Genomic DNA, 19,098 nt, shown 5'->3' with positions numbered 1-19,098 from the left:
ATTAGAGGTAATTTTCAACAATTATTTCTTTAATATTATCATAAAAGTTATGAATTCTGAATGATAATTTATACATAAATAATAAAAGGCATATCCTAAGATATATGACAGTACCTAAAGAGGTAAAGAAGAATAGTAACATCCTACCTCTCACTTTGACTTCTTGTTGGAAAACAACCTGGAAAAACTGCTTCTAAGAGGTAAAAGCAAGCACATCTGTGCGGAACATTCTGTTTAAAAGAAACACGCACCTCACTAATGTGTTCAACCTACCAAAGAGGACGTCTCCATGACTTCTAGGATGTGCCGTATTGGTGAGTCCCTCACCCTGACTACAGGCAGGCACAGTAAAGCTACAGCACGGCCTGTCACCCCAGCCTCTCCCTTCCCTTCCTGTTGTGGACGTCGCTGTGAAGCCCACCCCCTTAGCCATGTACTGCAAGGCAGCAGTCCCTGGGTAGGCAGCCTCCCTTGGATCGGGGTCCCCAGCCAGCACCAGCAGAAGGTAAGCAACGGGACAGCCAGCAAGGCTTCATCTGTCTCTACAGCCACTCCCCAGGGCTCGCGTTACCGCCTGAGCTCAGGGCTCCCACTGACTCTGTATTACAGTGAGCTGTTTAATTATTTCACTACGTATCACAATATAATAATAATAGAAATAAACTGCACAATACATGTAATGCACCGGAATCATCTCCAAACCACTGCCTTCCCTCCATCCGTGGAAAAATTGTCTTCCATGACCAGTCCCTGGCGCCGAAAACATTGAAGACCGCTGCCTTATATCACTCTTTGATTCTCTTGACATGAATATTCATTCATCCTTGGAGGTTTTAAAAAATACCCTTTAATCTTTCAGACTTTAATTCCTTATATATTCTCATATTCCTGAACATAACTTTGAGAACATAGCAACCATGTAATAAACATATCAAAGAAATGTTTGATATGTGTATGCATATATACAGCTATCAGAAAAACCCAAAGCATTTAAGCAGCACTAGCTACTAAAATACAACAGAAGTGGTACATATGTGTTGTCCAATATAGGAATCATTAGCCACATGTACCACTTGAGCACTTGAAATGTTGCCTTTTTTTTATTAAATTTTAATTAATTAAATAGCCATAAGATAGCTACTGTACTGAACAGCATAGGAAAGAAAAGAGAGTCATCTGCATTGCATATCTTCCTGACATCACTATGGAAGAGAAAGAGGGAAAAGCAGGAAAAAGGAAGACAGGAAGACTACAAGAATGTACATCTCCAAGGAAAACGTTTACTTCTCTTGCCCATTTCAGAAATTATCACTGTGACTATCACTGTAAACCTGTACATATTGCTGATTTTTCTAAGGCTGGTTTTTTTCTTAAGAAACTTTATATTTCATGTCTTAATTTAAAATTCCGAAATATCATGAGAATGAAAATAAACTAGAGCATGCTATTAATAAGAATATTATCCGCCCTCCCTCACTTCTACAAAGAGAGAGGTCTTCTTCTATATTTCCTAGAAAACAACATCAAGGGTTCCTTCTGGCCACTCCTTCCATCTCCATATTAGAATATTCCCCAAGAAGAACTGATGTATCAAACTGATGACGTGGACAGAACTCAGAGAATGCTCCTAAACACACAGGACTCTGTCCAGCGGCTTCCTGGTCTTTCTAGCTATAGCAACGTGGTAAGTGATTCAGTGGAAAGAAGTTAAGAAGTACATTTCTCCTTCAAGTTCCAGTTTTGTTTTTCACTCTATTTTTCCAGCAGTACAGCTGATTTTGTTCCTTGCTCTATTTCTGTATCTACTTTTTTTAATATAGTTCAGAACACAAAAGCAAAAACAAGGTGTAATGAGTATCGCCATAAAACCCAGTATTTCACATGTGTCAAAGAGGACAGCAGCTGGATTACAGGAAACTGAATAAATGGTAAAAGGTCTCTTTCTTGTGGGATTTAGGGATGAGTCATAAAGAAAGATCTTGAGAGGCCAAACAAAAGAAAGCTACTAAAAAAGGGCTGAAGTAAATGCAGGACCTGAGAGAGAGAAAAAAATTTTGACAGGAAAGCCTGCCTCAAACGTCATTTGCTCTGGGGCCAACATAAAGCCCTGGAAACCCAACATCTCCTTTGCGGTAGCTGAGCAGAGCGAATGGGACCAGAATTACAGCCTCAAGCCACCATCAAGCCTGAGACACACAAGGCTCTCAAAAGGCCACACCTTCAGTAAGAAAGAGACCAGCAATAAACAACCCAGTAAAGGGGGACATCAAGGCAAATGTCTTCTGATAATTCATAACCCAACCTTGCATATGTATATGGAGGGGAAAAAAAATCCACTTATTTTAAGGCAGCCCTCGGTCACTATGCACTCAGTAATAGAAAAACAAAAATTTAATTAGACTAATTCATTTAGATTAATTCAAAATATCTTCGAAATAAATCTCAAAGAAAAAGCTCCAAGGAACAGGAGGACACATTCTAAAATTAAAGACACAGAGACAAACGAGAGAAACAAGTCGAGCAGGAAAAAACTCCAGGAGTAGGCCTGGGAGACCTCTATTTGCTGGAATTACAGTCAAAGGGTATAAAATATGTCACATATTTAGAGAAATAATAAACAGCACAAAAGTAACAAAGCAAAAGTTATGAATAAAGATACAGTATTCTGGTCAGTTCAGCTGCTCAGTCATGTCCACCTGTTTGTGACCCTGTGAAATGCAGCACGCCAGGCCTCCCTGTCCATCGCCAACTCCCGGAATCCACCCAAACCCATGTCCATTGAGTTGGTGATGCGATCCAACCATCTATCTCATCCTCTGTTGTCCCCTTCTCCACCCTCCTTCAAGCTTTCCCATCATCAGGGTCTTTTCCAATAAGTCAGTTATTCGCATCAGGTGGACAAAGTATTGGAGTTTTGGCTTCAGCATCAGTCCTTCCAATGAATATTCTGGACTGATTTCCTTTAGGATGGACTGGTTGGATCTCCTTGCAGTCCAAGGAACTCTCAAGAGTATTCTCCCACACCACAGTTCAAAAGCAACAATTCTTTGGCACTCAGCTTTCTTTACAGTCCAATTCTCACATCCATACATGACTACAGGAAAAACCATAGCTTTGACTAGACAGACCTTTGCTGGAAAAGTAGTGTGTCTGCTTTTTAATATGCTATCTAGGTTGGTCATAGCTTTTCTTCCAAGAAGCAAGCGTCTAGGGATGAAATTATAATGGGGCAGAAATGTAATATACAACATACAAATTAAACAGCAGATGGAAACAATGGAAAAAAAATAATTGGGAAACTTAAAAATATATTAACAGTACAGAGAAACAGACAAAACTTCAAAAGAGGTTAGGAAATAACACTATATGGAATAAGAACATAGAAAACACACAAAATGGGGAGGGCAGTCAATATTCAAAGAGTTGATGGCTGATATTTTCACAGAATTTATTAAAGACACCATTCATACTCAGGAAACCCAAAAAAAAATCCCTAGTAAAACTAAAGAAGAAAAAATCCATCTTGACACATAGAACAAACTAGAGAACATCAAAAACAAGACTTAATAAAACCAGAGAAAAAAGGCAGATTACTTAGAACAGAACAAGTTTTAGAGAAAGTACCTGCTTTTCCAAAAAGCAATGTAACGCAGAAGAAAAATGCTATCAATACCTTCACTTTACTAAGAAAAGATCAAACAATTTCATGCCCTTAGGAAAACTATTGCTCAAAAAAAGTAAAGGCAAACAAATTCACTTTCAAACAAAAGAAAGCTTTACCACTGAAGTACTCTCACTAGGGAAATATAATGATACATTTAAAACAAAAATAAAATTAGAAAAAAATGAATGATGAACCAAAACCAAATGGTGAGTACGTGTATATAAACACACACAAACACTTATCGGTAGCATGTATTAGCAGTGCATGTCTGCATGCTAAGTCTCCTCAGTTGGGCACAACTCTCTGTGACCCCTCGGACTGTAGCCCACCAGGCTCCTCTGCCTGTAGGTTCTCCAGGCAAGAACACTGGAGTGGGCTGCCATGCCCTCATCCAGGGGATGTTCCAGAAGCAGGGCTCAAACCTGTGTCTCCTGCACTGGCAGGCAGGTTCTTTACCAGCAGCGCCACCCGGGAAGTATCTCAGTAGTAAAGACAGCCAATTTACAATATGAAAAAAGAGAAAATTAAAATATCACACAGAACTAGCATACAAATCAAGGGAAGATGATTGGTGTTAATGTATTTTAAGAGATGGGAATATCAGACTACCTGATCTGCCTCCTCAGAAATCTGCAAGCAGGTCAAGAACCAACAGTTTGAACTGGACATGGAACAACAGACTGGTTCCAAATCAGGAAAGGAGTATGTCAAGGCTGTATACTGTCACCCTGCTTATTTAACTTATATGCAGAGTACATCATAAGAAACACTGGGCTGGATGAAGCACAAGCTGGAATCAAGATTGTTGGGAGAAAAATATCAATAACCTCCGATATGCAGATGACACCACCCTTATGGCAGAAAGTGAAGAAGAACTAAAGAACCTCTTGATGAAAGTGAAAGAGGAGAGTGAAAAAATTGGCTTAAAACTCAATATTCAGAAAACTAATATGGCATCTGGTCCCATCACTTCACAGCAAATAGATGGGGAAACATTGGAAATAGTGACAGACTTTATTTTGCGGGGCTCCAAAATCAATGCAGATGCTGACTACAGCCATGAAATACAAGATGCTTGCTCCTTGGCAGAAAACTTATGACCATAGTGGAGTCGCTCAGTTGTGTCTGACTCTTTGCAACCCCATGGACTGTAGCCTACCAGGCTCCTCCATCCATGGGATTTTCCAAGCAATAGTACTGGAGTGGGTTGCCATTTCCTTCTCCAGGGAATTTTCCTGACCCAGGGATTGAACCCAGGTCTCCTGCATTGTAGACAGACACTTTACCATCTGAGCCACCAGGGAAGTCCTTTGACCAAACTAGACAGCTTATTTAAAAAGCAGAGACATTACTTTGCCAACAAAGGTCTGTCTAGTCAAAGCTATGTTGTTTCCAGTAGTCATGTACGGATGTGAGAGCTGGACTATAAAGAAAGCTGAGCACCGAAGAATTGATGCTTTTGATCTGTGGTGTTGGGAAGACTCTTGAGAGTCCCTTGGACTGCAAGGAGTTCCAACCAGCCCATCCTAAAGATCAGTCCCGGGTGTTCACTGGAAGGACTGAAACTCCAATACTTTGGCCACCTGATGTGAAGAACTGACTCATTGGAAAAGGCACTGATGCTGGGAAAGATTGAAGACAGAGGAGAAGGGGACAACAGAGGATGAGACATTTGGATGACATCACTGACTCAATGGACATGGGTTTGGGTAGACTCCGGGAGTTGGTGATGGACAGGGAGGTCCGGCGTGCTATGGTTCATGCGATTGCAAAGAGTCAAACATGACAGAGCAATTGAACTGAACTGATACTATTTAAAATATAAGAAAAAGTTATGGAAAATGCTTGTTATGAAATGTGAGTAGCTGTACACAACATCTATAAATACATGAAAACTGAGAGGAAAATGAAAGTCTTCAAAGAGAACACAGAAGATGACGCCACTTAAGTAATGCTCAAAAGATATAAAAACCAAGAAGAATATCAGGGATATATATATGGTTATCTATAATGCAAAGAAAGAAATGATAAATCCAAAATTCAAGGGATCTGAATTGAGCAGGGGGGCGTGGAAGATTCAAAGTCATAGGCAACATTCTGTAGGTTAGCCTCATCAGTAAAGTGGATATTTGTGCCACTGTAGCCTTTCTAATGTTAAACATTTTATACAAATAATTTTTATAATAAGTCAAGCTATTAGTAACTCCAAATTTGGGTCTTGACTTCTTTTCTCCAGATCAGGCTGACAACAAGGAACACAGTGATCTCATCACTCACCATAAGCTCTTCCATCTCTGTCCTCACACATGCAGCGCACGGCACAAAACATTCAGCAATTCCCAAAGCAAGTTCTCCTACCAGTTTTGTGTTTTCAAGCCCAGAAATGCAGAAAACCTACATTCCAAACACACTGATTAAATGGAATAATGACACACACAGACTGCTTACCTGCTTTTCAGTAAATACATGCTTACTTACTCAGTCATCTGACTCTTTGCGACCCCATGGACTGCAGCCTGCCAGGCTCCTCTGTCCATGGAGATTCTCCAGGCCAGAATACTGAAGTGGGTAGCCTTTCCCTCCTCCAGGGGATCTTCCCAACCCAGGGATCAAACCCAGGTCTCCCGCATTGCTGGCAGATTCTTTACCAGCTGAGCTACCAACTTATATTTTATGAAAAAATTTCCTAAAGTGATTTTCTCAAAGTTACAGTTATTAACTTAATCAAATCTAGTTCCAAAATCTCATTACAAAATCTTCTAACATAATGGTATCTTGTATCTTGTAAAATAGTAACAGCAAACTTCAAAATGTACACCTTAACTGTGAATAACACAAAAATCAAAGAAGACTGTTGTTCCTGAGACAGAAATCTTTTTCTTAACAGTCACGTCAAACTGGGCAAATGAAGATGCATTCTATAATTTGCTACATGCAAAGATGAGTATGGACTAAAACGCGTATCAATCATAATGATACTAGTGTGTACATTTTACCTTTTTACTCCCATATATTTGAAAGTGCAAAGATAGTTGCTGACATAATTATTGACTCATCTTTTAGTGGACATCCACTAAAAAGTTATACTTGAAGAAGCTGGTCTATTCTCTTATGTTCCAAAAATAAAGGAACTAGTCTTTAAGCTCAAAATTGTCCTTAAGAATATTGAATAATCAATAAAACTTCAAACAGAAGAACTACGTGATCTTCAAATCAACTCTTCATAAAACAAAGCAAATAATTTGGAATTTAAAGCAGTAGTTTACACATAATTCCCTATCCAGATAATCAAAGGATAACATGTTTCACAATTGCTAGGCAGAGTTTCAGAGGTTGATGAATGGCTCTAAAATATTACCTATCAGGGATGAGGCTCCAGGGCAGGGTGGGGTTGCTCCTAATTTTTCCTTGATTTTTGATTTAAATAAATCTTGATCCCAAACCATCATTAATCAGTTCACTTGCTTCCTTTTCAATTGTATTCACGGACATAAAAAATTTAACTCTGATTTTCTCAGTAATCCTACAGATCTAATAATAATCTCAAAAGCTTACAAAAAGTTGGAATTCCTTCTCTCTTGAAATTTAATCACATAATGTATTAAAAAGAAAATATGAAAAATTGACTTTATCAGCTAACTGCATTGTAACTAACTGCAAAGTCCAAAGATTTGATCAGAGAAACAGATTCAAGTTTTACATGTTCAGCTAAGTTTTTCCTCTAACTGGAGCACTGGGCACAGAAATGTTCCTGAGTATCTCAGTTTTCTTTCTACATAAAGCACCATGATTTCAGAAAAATTTCTCTAATAATATGGTTTTCTATTCTTTCCAATCAAAAATACTATTTCATAGGAAACAAATACTTGTGACTTCCTGATAATATATTCTAGAACTGGCCACTCTCGAGGAAGTAATTCCACAAATTTTTATTTTTGAAACAAGATTCAAATGAAACAAACAGCATCCTCTCCCAGTGCCTTTAGGTAGAATCACAGGAAACGCTAAATCTGTTGTAACATGCTTGAATTCACACAGACAGTCCTCTCACAGCTTTTTTCACTAACATGTTTAAATATTCAAAATAAGAAGATGAGGTAATGGGAGAGTCTACTTCTAATTATACTGAAATTCCATGATTATCTCCAGTGTCAGGTGGCTGCCATATAAACTGAAAATGAGTATAGCTCCTCAGTTGACCCCAGCATACCCTCTTCCTACATTTAAACTCTACAGGAACAGGGCCTGGACCTCCTCTGCTGTTTATTCAAGCCACATATCTAAGATGGTGCTTAGAAAACAGCAGGTGCTCATCCACAGTTTTTAAATGATACCATTTAACAGTACAGATAAAAACAGAAACTGGAACTCTTCATGTATGACTACACCTGTCAAATAAATATTAAGACATATGAAGTCCCTGGTCTCATGCTCACCATAAATTTACACCCTAGCTGCTGCTGCTGCTGCTAAGTCACTTCAGTCATGTCCAACCCTGTGCGACCCCATAGACGGCAGCCCACCAGGCTCCTCTGTCCATAGGATTCTCCAGGCAAGAATACTGGAGTGGGTTGCCATTTCCTTCTCCTTACACCCTAGAGAACAGACTAAAATGGTAAAATATGGAAAAATAAAGATTAAGTTGAAATAATAGAGATTCTTTGCTCACTCTTCACACTCCTTAGTTAAACCTCACTCTCATGTCTCTCAGCAGGTAGGGTCTTTTTATTTTAAAAATTATACTGTCAAGGATTTTTATCTTACTGTAGCCAAAATTAAGAAATATCCAGAATATCAGAATATCAAAATAATTCTTTTACAGATCATTAACCTCCAACCATAGTTAGTCATTCTGGCCCCTTGTCTATATTATACATACACACATACACGTATACATATATATGCATATAAAGAGAAAACTAGAATACATTTATATATATATATATATATATATATATATTTACATAGAAATAATCATTCATTTATTATACAAATAAGAAATCAAAACTAATCTACCTTAGACTCTTACAGCTTGGAAATTCTATGACTGTTCATTTTATAACCACCCCTATTTAAAAGTTTTAAAGACTATGCTGGGCTAAAAAGTCTAAAAATTGGTTTATCAAGGCACCTACTGTAGTATGGCTAGATACAGAGCACCTAGTGAAATCTGGATTTCTGAAAAAATAACAAATAATTTCTTACTGTAAATATGTCTAAAGTTCAGATTTTTCTAGGCATCCTTTATTTTTATTTGCTAAACCTGACAACACTAACCCATGGGCTTCTATGAAAGATACCCCTTCCAATAAAAGAAAAAAGCAAATTATTGGCATTTCTTGCTACGTCAAACAGGAATAAGCCAGTATATATACAATGCCAAAATTCAGAGTGATACTCAGCCACATTAAATCAATAGTTTCTGATCATGATTAATTCTCTTTTGAAAAACAGCTTAAGTTTTTAAAAATTCTGAGAAAAAAAAAGCATGATTTTTTTAAAAGTCCACAAGCTATATATTACTCAGTAATAAATACAAAAAGTATATAGAGACTATATTTCCACATGCATATAAATATTATATATTCAACTGTTACCCTGAGAAATTGTTGAGGTAGACCAGCTATTTATTCACAGGCACCATGAAGTATAAAAGTGACAGATCATAGCATCTGTTTAATTCAGTAACATGCCCTCATGTTCAGACAGACGAATTACCTCACAGGATTACTTGTCAGAGACACGCGGAGGGACTCCAGGTACGTGAAGAGTCTCTCATCCTCAGACCCCATCTTCAGTTCATAGATGAATTCCTGAGGTGAGATCTGTCGATTACTCTTAAGACTTCCCTGAAAAATAAGTTAAAAAAACTGACTTCATGTTGTGTGAAGATTATTAAAATAGTTACAACTGCATTAATCCCACCTTTCACATTAACAGCAATACACTGTTACTCACAGTATTATTGAGAGAATGATTTCCTTACTTCTGCCCATAAATCTATAAATTCATAATCCATGGTATCCATGAAACACAGCAATACATCATCAACAGGTTTTCAAATTATAAAATAGTTGCCTTATCAAATCCAGACTATCACGGAAAACAAAGGAAATATCCAAAACTATACCAATGTGTTTTAGGAACATGCAAAATAAAACCAAACCTCAATATAAGAATAACTCCATTAAAATAAATATTCTAAGCAATATAGAAAAAGCTATAAATTATTAAGCATCTAGTTCGAGGCATTACAGACACAGAGATTATCAAAACCTAAGTCTGGAAGGAGAAACCCAAGCGAAAAAACAGTACTTTTCAATGCAGTCTAATTCCTCCAGCGCTAACTCAGGTATAACTCTGTGCAATCCCATGGACTGTAGGCTACCAGTCTCCTCTGTCCATGGATTTCTCCAGGCAAGAACACTGGAGTGGGTAGCCATTCCCTTCTCCAGGGGCATCTTCCTGACCCATGAATCAAACCTGGATCTCCTGCACTGCAGGCAGATTCTTTACCATCTGAGCCACAAGGGAAGCTCCTCATTTCTCTAACATGACACCGAAGGCTCAAAGGAAGAAGAGCCAACTTGGCAGAGGGATAAGGGAAGAAGCCAAGGGAAGGTAAAGAAGAGTTAAGGAGGCAGACTGAGTCAAGAATACCTTTCAGACAAAAACATAACACATGAGCACACCCCCAAAAATATACGAACGCACATACAATTGCAAATGAGAGGCCAGGTCCTAGAGCAGGGAGCGCCACTCCACAAACAGCCTGTCACACCAGCAGCAGCACGGAGCACAGGGGAGAGGGGCTGGCGCTCACTCATTACTCCACACACGTCAGGTCCAGTCAGCACCAGCCAAGGTCCTACGTGCTGAAAAAGGACCCGTGAACAAGAGACAAAAACCGCTGCCTGCACAGAACTTCACTCTCCACAGACCGACAACAACTGAAAAGTGATCAAAACACATCCAACTGTAGATAGTGCTGAGTGCTGTAGAGAAAAACAAGCAATAGGAGGAATAAGCAGCATAGCAAGTGGGGTGAACTTCAAACAGGGTGGTCAAAGAAAAGTCTCCTAGAGAAGACTCTGAAGGACTCAAATGTTAGAATCAAAGTCTGAAGAATGTGAGAGCTTGAACCTTGTAGAAGTCTGGAAAAAGAGCTGTGATAGAGAGGACTGTAGGCTTTACAGGCCACCAAAGAGCCTGGACTTCCACTCGGCAATCAGAGGCATCAGAAGCAGAAAGACCGTTGAACAGGTATGTGTATGGTCCACATGGACCACATGAGGACGTCCATCTACCAGATGGACGTCTAAGATGAGGATGTCCAGCTAACAGTAGACTTCAGAATTCTATTTAAATTACAGATTATAAATCCAAGGGGAAGGAAAGGATCTGTACCTGTCCAAAAGTAGATTAGTTGGGATGGTAGGAAATTAGATGTATTTTTCCCATTTCTTTTTCATTTTTTTGCTACACTATTGCACAAGGAAACATTCCCAATAAAGCAAAACAAGTTAGCCCTGGGAAACAGGCAATTTTCATAATCAGCAAGTCCTAATTTACTAAAGAAAATTTCAGAGCAAAATCTCAAAGAACAAAATGATAAAATAAAAATGACACGAAAAATGAAATGGTGAGAAAACTGAAAATATCAGATTTTTTAATTAGTGACTATGCTATCTCTCATTAAAAAGAGAATACATTCAACTTGTACCAGTATATCATTTATCCATCTCTTTGCTTAAATTACGAATCTGTTTCTTGTTCAACACAGATTTGGAAAACAGAAAAACAAAGAAAAAATGTCTAAAAATAACTATTAGTTTGATATTTCTATGTCTTAAGTATTTTTCCCCTACATTATATATATAATATATAAACTTTCAAACTTAAACATACTTTACTTATAAAAATATATATTTTACCATTGAAAAGAACATATTCCAGTATTAATACTTAATTCCCAAAGAAAATTATTTTCTTTCTGCCCACAGACTATTATTAACAGACTGTGCTGTGCCGCGCTTACTTGCTCAGTTGCGTCCGACTCTTTGTGACCCCATGGACTGTAACCCACCAGGCTCCTCTGTCCATGGGATTCTCCATGCAAGAATACTGGAGTGGGTTGCCATGCCTTCTTCCAGGATTAACATACTACTACTTACCTAATTTACACCATAATGAGCATTTCGTTTGCTTACAATTTTTTTGTATTGTAATTTTTTTCAAGTTTCTGATGTAGGCTGCCAGGCCAATAATTCTAGCCAAATATATATCAATGAAGGTTAAACTAGATAATCTTTTGTAGTCCTTTCTGAATTTATTATTGAAAAGAATTACAACTTTGGTAGAATCAAAATAAACCAAGACTGAACAGATGAACTGTTTCCTTCAACAATATTTGGGTAAACCCCAGTATTTAAAGTAAATACTTCTACAATATAAGAATAACAAGCAATAAGTGCATTTGGATTAAAAGTGATATAAAGGTATTTTAAAAATAAATAAAAAGCCACCTGCCCACCTCTTTAGCCCTATCTCACTTAAAAGACAGCCACTTTTAAATCCCTGAACAGCTTCTTATGAGAGCTACTCAATGTATGTAAATTATGTGCTTATTCTGATATATTTAAACTTGTAACCTTTCAATATTGCCTTGGACTTCTGTTATAAAATATATAAAACATAAAGACTTATAAAAACATTAGAAATTCTACTCTCCCTCCCTCTGGCTACAGTTATAAGTAAATTAAATTGAACCAAATGATGACAGTCCATGAAATGAGAGCTAGCTGAATTCACATCCCATGGGATCCTCACCGCAAAGTTCCTAGAGAGATGAGTGCAGGCATCCCAAAACCTTAACAACGCTTTAATTCGCTTTAGTGACACAGAATAGGGCAGTCAATGAACAGAATGCCTCCATTCATAAAGTCTTCCAGCTACTATAATTTCCATGTTAGCCAAATCAACATATTGGCTGCCCCTAAAATTGGGAATATGAGAAGCAATGTTGGCTCCCATCACTCCCATTCAGGAATACAGCAAGGTCAGTAATAACAGCAGCAGACACACAGATTAGAGAGGAAGAAGGAGATCTCTCTATAAGCAAACAAGATTGTCTACAGGAATTTACCAAGGTCACAGAATACAACTCAACATAGAAAAGTAATTCTTATTTCTAAATACTACCAGCAACTGGAAAGCAAGACTTTTAAATAAATGATTTCTAATAGCATCAAAAAATACAAAATCATTAAGAAAAATTTTAACAAAAGAAGAGAAATATCTACACATTAAAAACTGTAACACTGTGGAGACAAGATGACCTAAATAAATAAAAATGTTATACCATGTTCATGGATCAATCTCAAGAAATCCATTAAGAAAAACAGCTTTTGAAAAATAATCTACAGAGTCAACATAATAACCATCAACATGCTAGCAAGCTTTTTTGAAGAAATTGAGAAGCAGTTTCTAAAATTAATATGGAAATGCAGGGAATCTACAGCAGAATAATTTTGAAAAAAATAAAGTTGGGGACTTATTTCATCTGATTTCAATATTTACTGAAACGCTACAGTAATCAAAGTTAATGGAACAGAACAAAGTATAGACATATACTTGAATCTATGTAATGAATGATTCTCAACAAAGATCTCAATGTAATTCAATCAGGTATTAATCTTTTCAATAATCAGTGCTGGAATAACTGAACATCCATATGAAAGAATGTGAACCTAAAAAAGCTAAAATTATAAAATGTCTAGAAGAAAACATAGTGAAAACCTTCACTATCCTGGGGAAAGCAAAGATTCCTTAGGATACAAAAGGCACGAACTATAAAACTGGATTTCATCAAAATGTAAATGTTCCACTTCTCAAAAGACTCTTTTATTAAGACAGTGTCCTTAAAATGAAAGGTAAGCCACAGACTGAGAAGACACTGCAATACATGTCAAGAACTATGCGGAGTTTCATATTCTACTCTATATACAAGCTAAATTAGCCTGCTGCTGCTTCCTGAGTACCGAGGGAAAACTTAAGGCTCCTGAGTTAGATACAAAAGGACTCTATCACACATGTGGGTTCCCCAACCCAAACGAAGGCCCAAACGGATGATGGTGGATGTCTACACATGCAATGGATCATGTTCAATATTACAAGAGAAGAACCCTGAGCTGAGGGTAATCACCACTGTTATAGTGAATAGTAACAAGACCATTAATCATCCACAGAGATATAACCTCATCTCTAAGGTTGTGAAAATGAAAGTTGCTCAGGCCAACTCTTTGAGACCCCATGGATTATACAGTCCGTGGAATTCTCCAGGCCAGAATACTGAAGTGGGTAGACTTTCCCTTCTCCAGGGGATCTTCCCAACCCAGAGATCAAATCCAGGTTTCCCACATTGCAGGCGGATTCTTTACCAGATGAGCCACAAGGGGAGCCCTCTCTAAGGTGATCTCTAAGGTTGATTCACTGTGAACACAATCCTGAAAAATTATCTGGATAAACAACCCTCAGGCCTTGCATGCTGGCATAACCAGAAAGAATATACAGGAATATCTAGGGTCCACAGGAGACTTCATCTCCTAATATAAATATATCTCATAAAAGATTTCTATTCAGACCATTTAACAAACTCCTACAACTCAATCGTAATAATAAAAACAGTCCAATTAAAAACATGAATAAAAGACTTAACAAGAGAAGACATATGAATGGACAATAAGCACAAGAAATGATATTCAGGATCATTTGTAATCAGGGAATTGCAAAACAAAACCAGAAACAAAATAATACTACACACACACACACCCCCCCCCAGAACGGTGAGGGTGTGAAGCACCTGAAACGCTCCCACACAACTAGTAGGGACGTGAAATGGCCGCAGCACCCTACAAAACAGATAGAGATTTCTTTTAAAGCTAAATATATACCAACTCAGCAAGTAGACAGCGAGGCGTTAAGCAGGAGGGGAAAAAATTCCCTATGACATTCAGAACAGCTTTATTCATAAAAGCCAAAGACTGGGAACAATGCAAGGTGCTGTATAGCCATACAGTGGAGTGTGTGCACGCGTGCTCACCCGCCCCGCTGACACTCCAGTCGGCACTCACTGCTCCCAGCACACCACCTGGTGCCCGGGGTTTTGGTGGCTGTCACTCCTGCCTTTCTCTGCGCAAGCCTTCCTGGACCAGAAGAGGCCCCACGCACAAAAAGAACCAGCGGCCCTGGAGCAGGATGAGTGGAGACTGAATTCCTTACGATTTGCCAATTCCATGACCTTAGGTGCGTTATCTATTTTCTTAAGACTATCCCCTCCTTTCTTTCAAAAAGCACTGGAGAGAGTTCTAGACAGGGGGTTGCAAAGATGAACAGCCAAGTGGAGTGTGCTGTGGGCGAGAGAAAACCGCCTGAGAACTGTGATTTCCGTTTTTCAAGGGTGAGTCCAGAGACTGTGGCCCTCTGCAAAGGTCACTCAGAAGCCCTGGAGAGCCCCAGAGCAGAGTCCGGTTGTCCTGACTCCGCCACGCTGCAACTCCACTCTGGCCGAGCTGTGAGCTCGGTGACCCAGAACGGCATCTATCTGCAGTAGAAGCCCTCATGAGATTTCAGAGGAGAACATGCCTGAGCTTAGAAATCTATCTCAGAATGCCACTGTATCAGATCAGAATAAAGATTTTAACCAAGCTTGTTTTACCAAGAAGGAGACGGAAGCCCACCGCAGTACTCCTGCCTGGAGAATCCCACGGACAGAGGAGCCTGGTGGGCTGCAGCGCATGGGGCTGCAGGAGTCGGACACAGCTGCGCGGCCAGGCTGCACCCGAGGCCGGCCACCCTCATCCTGTGGACTGGCTGCTCTCCCTCGTGCAGATCCCGCCCCTGCCCTCTGCTGGGCTCTGCGCTGTCCCTGCAGGACGCAGCTTCTCAGGCTTCCAGAGCAGCTGCCTTCAGGCGTGGGTTTGGCCAACGGGGGTCAGGGGCAGGAGACTGGAAGGTGGGAGGGAGGGAAAAGCCAGGCGCTTTCTCGTTCCGGTCCTGTGTGAGCTCTGGCGCCCCTGCGGCCCCAGCTCCTGCACCGACAGGCTGCGTGGTGCCGGCTCCCACAGGACGGTGCTCCCCAGGCTCCATTCATGTCACCTCCTCCACCCGTCCCTCCAGATCAGGAGTGCGGGCAGCTCCTTGTTTCTGCTAACCTCTCGGTTGTCTCACTGTCCTCTCTTGGTTTCCCCGTCCGTTCATTGCCCCTGTCACGGCGTCACCAATGGCCAGCATTAAATTCTGTGTTTTACATACTTGGAGTGGTTCTTCTTTGTCTGGCTGGACCCCGAGTGATACACCCAGTATTATACATAATACACCGGTATTATACCAGGTACTATGTTGATATAATTTCTTACACCTCGTAAGTCTTAGGTGGTAGACTGTACTGTTTTCATTTTAAAGAGCAGGAAGTTGAGCCTTAAGTCCAAGGTAATATAGCATGGATCCTATTTCATCAAATCTAGCATGAGCACTTTCCCCTATATTTTAACATCTTTGAAGCAGAGGTGCTTTTTTTTCTAACGGACATCAATGTGAAGTTTTAGGACTATCAAGAAAGTGTAAGATGGCCCTTCTGATACTCAGATAGTGATGATACCAGCAGAACATAAACAATTGCTGTTTTTTTTAAAAAAAAAAAAACAGAAGAAACAGACCCAAAATGGAGTCTTTGCCCCCAGGACACAAACCAAGACTTGATTGGAGTTTCTATCTTTCCAAGGATGCAACCTATAGACAGGCAAATCTGAAATTTCCCATTAAGCACTAGTGAGGCAATCTGCATAGAAGACCCCCTTCCTTCCTGATTACCCTGAAAAGAAGAGATGACTGGGACTGAAAAAGTTCTTTCTTTTGCTGAAAACTTCCTTACACACCACCCCTTCCTTCTGTAAAAACCTTCCATTTTGTACAATTCCTCGGAATGCTTTTCTATTTATTAGCTGGGATGCTGAATCAATAAATAAAGCCAAATAAATCATTTTAAAAAATAACCTTAACTACTATTTATTACTTAAACGACATATTGAGTACCTACTATGTATCAGACATTGTTTGTATCATGTGGAAACAATGGTGAAATAAAAGTCAACAATGACTCCTAAGTATTAGGCATGAGCAAAAATGTAGTGCTAACTACCTAAATTGGGAAGATAGAAGAAAAAGAATGAGTAATAGGGGAAGCAGCTATTTAAGAGTCATAGGTCTGAGCAAATGACATTTTTTTCTGTCTGAGAAAATAAAACCTAGGGACTCCCTTGGTCATCCAGTGGTTGAGAGTCCACCTTGAAACTCAGGGGACACAGATTCAATCCCTGGTCAGGAAACTAAGACTCCACATGCCACAGAGCAGTGAAGCTTGTGTCCTAAGACTAGAGAGTCCTAATGGTGCAACAAAAATCCAAAGTGCCAGAGCTGAGATTCAGTGCAGCCAAATAAATAAATAAATTAAAAAAAAAAAAAAAAAAAGAAGACAGAAAATCTGAGGAGAGAGCAAAATGAAGAAAGGAAAGGAGCTCGGGCATTCTGGGAGAAGGGTCTTTCAAGCAAAGAGAAGAGCAAATATAAAGCACTAAGGCAGGAGGGAACTTGGCATATCTGAAGGACAGCAAGGAAACTCATCTGAATCCCAGTCAGGGTGGCAAAGAGTTATAGATGACGGGACAGATAAAACAGGCAGGGGATTGACAAACCACAGCCCACGGCCAAATGTTTTCATATGATTTCAGCTAAGAATGGTTTTCGCATTTCTAAAAGCTTGCAATTCAGAAGAGAAGAGGAAGAGAAGACAGAAGAGGAGGGGCAGCAGCAAAGCAACCAAGACCACACATAACACACAAGCCTGAACTGCTTTGGAGCTGGCCCTTTAAGAAAGTTTCCTGGTCCCAGGCAGTCTTACAAACCTTGGTAGAGACTTTAGGTTTTATTCTGAATAGACGGAAAAACGTTTGAGAGTACCAAGAACAGAAATTATGACACGCAATAAACATTTTTATAAGATTATTCTAGCTACTGTGTGGCAACAGACATAGGCAAAACATGAAACAAGGAAACGAATTAGAATCTGTCTTTTGCATCATCTGGTCAAGAGCTGAAAGCAGCCTAGTATACAGAGCCAGTGATGGAAGCCATAGATTTGCTCAGTATGAAGGAAGATCAGATTAGAATTACAGACAGTCTGAATGGGAGGGGTGAGATGTCAAAGAATGAAAACGCAAAGATGATGAGAAAGCTATAGGTGTCAACAACTAAGTGAATGCTCTCACCACCTACTGATTACTGTGACCTTGATAAGAGCAGCTTCAGTGGTGGACTAGAGATAAGCCAGATCAGAAGTTCAATAAGAAAGCAAGAAGAATGGGCAACTTTTCTAAGAAGATTCCGTAAACGACAGCAAAGAACCAGGAAAAGTAGATAGAAAGGAACCCCTGTGGCACGGTATCGCGGATGAGGGGAAAACCACATCCTGTTTGCATATTGATGGGAATAACCCAAGCAGACAGGAAGACCCTGGTGGATGCAAAGGATAGGTACAGATGCAGGAAGACAAACAAGGAAACAATAACAACCAGAACTCCTTAAGGATTTTCCTGGTGTGACCTACTTCATAAGAGGAAGGATTGACTTTACACAGAAGCAAGGAAACTGCACTCTGAAAGAGCAAAAGCAGAATCAAAGGGGAGAGATTCAGGTAGATTGTCAGATCTGGTGATTAGGAAGTAAGGTAGTTCTATTCTGATTACATCGACAGTCTCAGTGACAGAAGCAGCAATACAATCAGCTAGAAGTCAGGGTGCAAAGCTGCAGGTATGAGAGAAGATAAGAGACCATTTTCAGAAAGCAAAAAAGGACACTGACAAGGGTCACGTGGTAGAATACCTGTTGAACGCTCACTCTGTCATCTGTGGTCATTCAGAAAACACTCATCAGTGTGGCTGTATGCTTCCTCCCAGACGCATGCTTCAGACAGGTATATCTTTCCTTTTCTCCTTTGCCTTCTGCTTCTCTTTTATTCCCAGCTATTTGTAAGGCCTCCTCAGACAACCAATTTGCCTTTTTGCATTTCTTTTTCGTCAGGATGGTCTTGATCACTGCCTCCTGTACAGTGTCACAAACCTCTGTCCTTAGTTCTTCAGGCACTCTATCAGATCTAATCCCTTGAATCTATTTGTCACTTCCACTGTATAATCCTAAGGTATTTGGTTTAGGTTATATCAGAATGGTCAAGTGGTTTTCCGTACTTTCATCGATTTACTCTGAATTTGGCAATAAGGAATTCATGATCTGAGCCACAGTAGGCTCTGGGTCTTGTTTTTGATGACATTATAGAACTTCTCGATCTTTGGCTGCAAAGAATATAATCAATCTGATTTTGG

General features: G+C 39.5%; 1 protein-coding gene across 6 annotated transcripts in view; it reads right to left on the bottom strand.

The window, feature by feature from the left end:
* The window catches only part of DIAPH3 (diaphanous related formin 3), a 527,980-nt gene that overhangs the window by 398,759 nt on the left and 110,123 nt on the right, over nt 1-19,098 (bottom strand). For all 6 annotated transcript variants that reach the window (XM_043478170.1, XM_043478172.1, XM_043478171.1 and 3 more), the window contains one exon: nt 9,383-9,513. In XM_043478170.1, the coding sequence (XP_043334105.1) occupies nt 9,383-9,513 (131 nt within the window). The remainder of the gene's footprint in view (nt 1-9,382; nt 9,514-19,098) is intronic.

This window comes from Cervus canadensis, chromosome 9 (assembly GCF_019320065.1).
Source record: "Cervus canadensis isolate Bull #8, Minnesota chromosome 9, ASM1932006v1, whole genome shotgun sequence".
Taxonomy (NCBI): domain Eukaryota; kingdom Metazoa; phylum Chordata; class Mammalia; order Artiodactyla; family Cervidae; genus Cervus; species Cervus canadensis.
The sequence above is the reverse complement of the archived record's forward strand: the minus strand, read 5'-3'. Positions and strand labels throughout refer to the sequence as shown.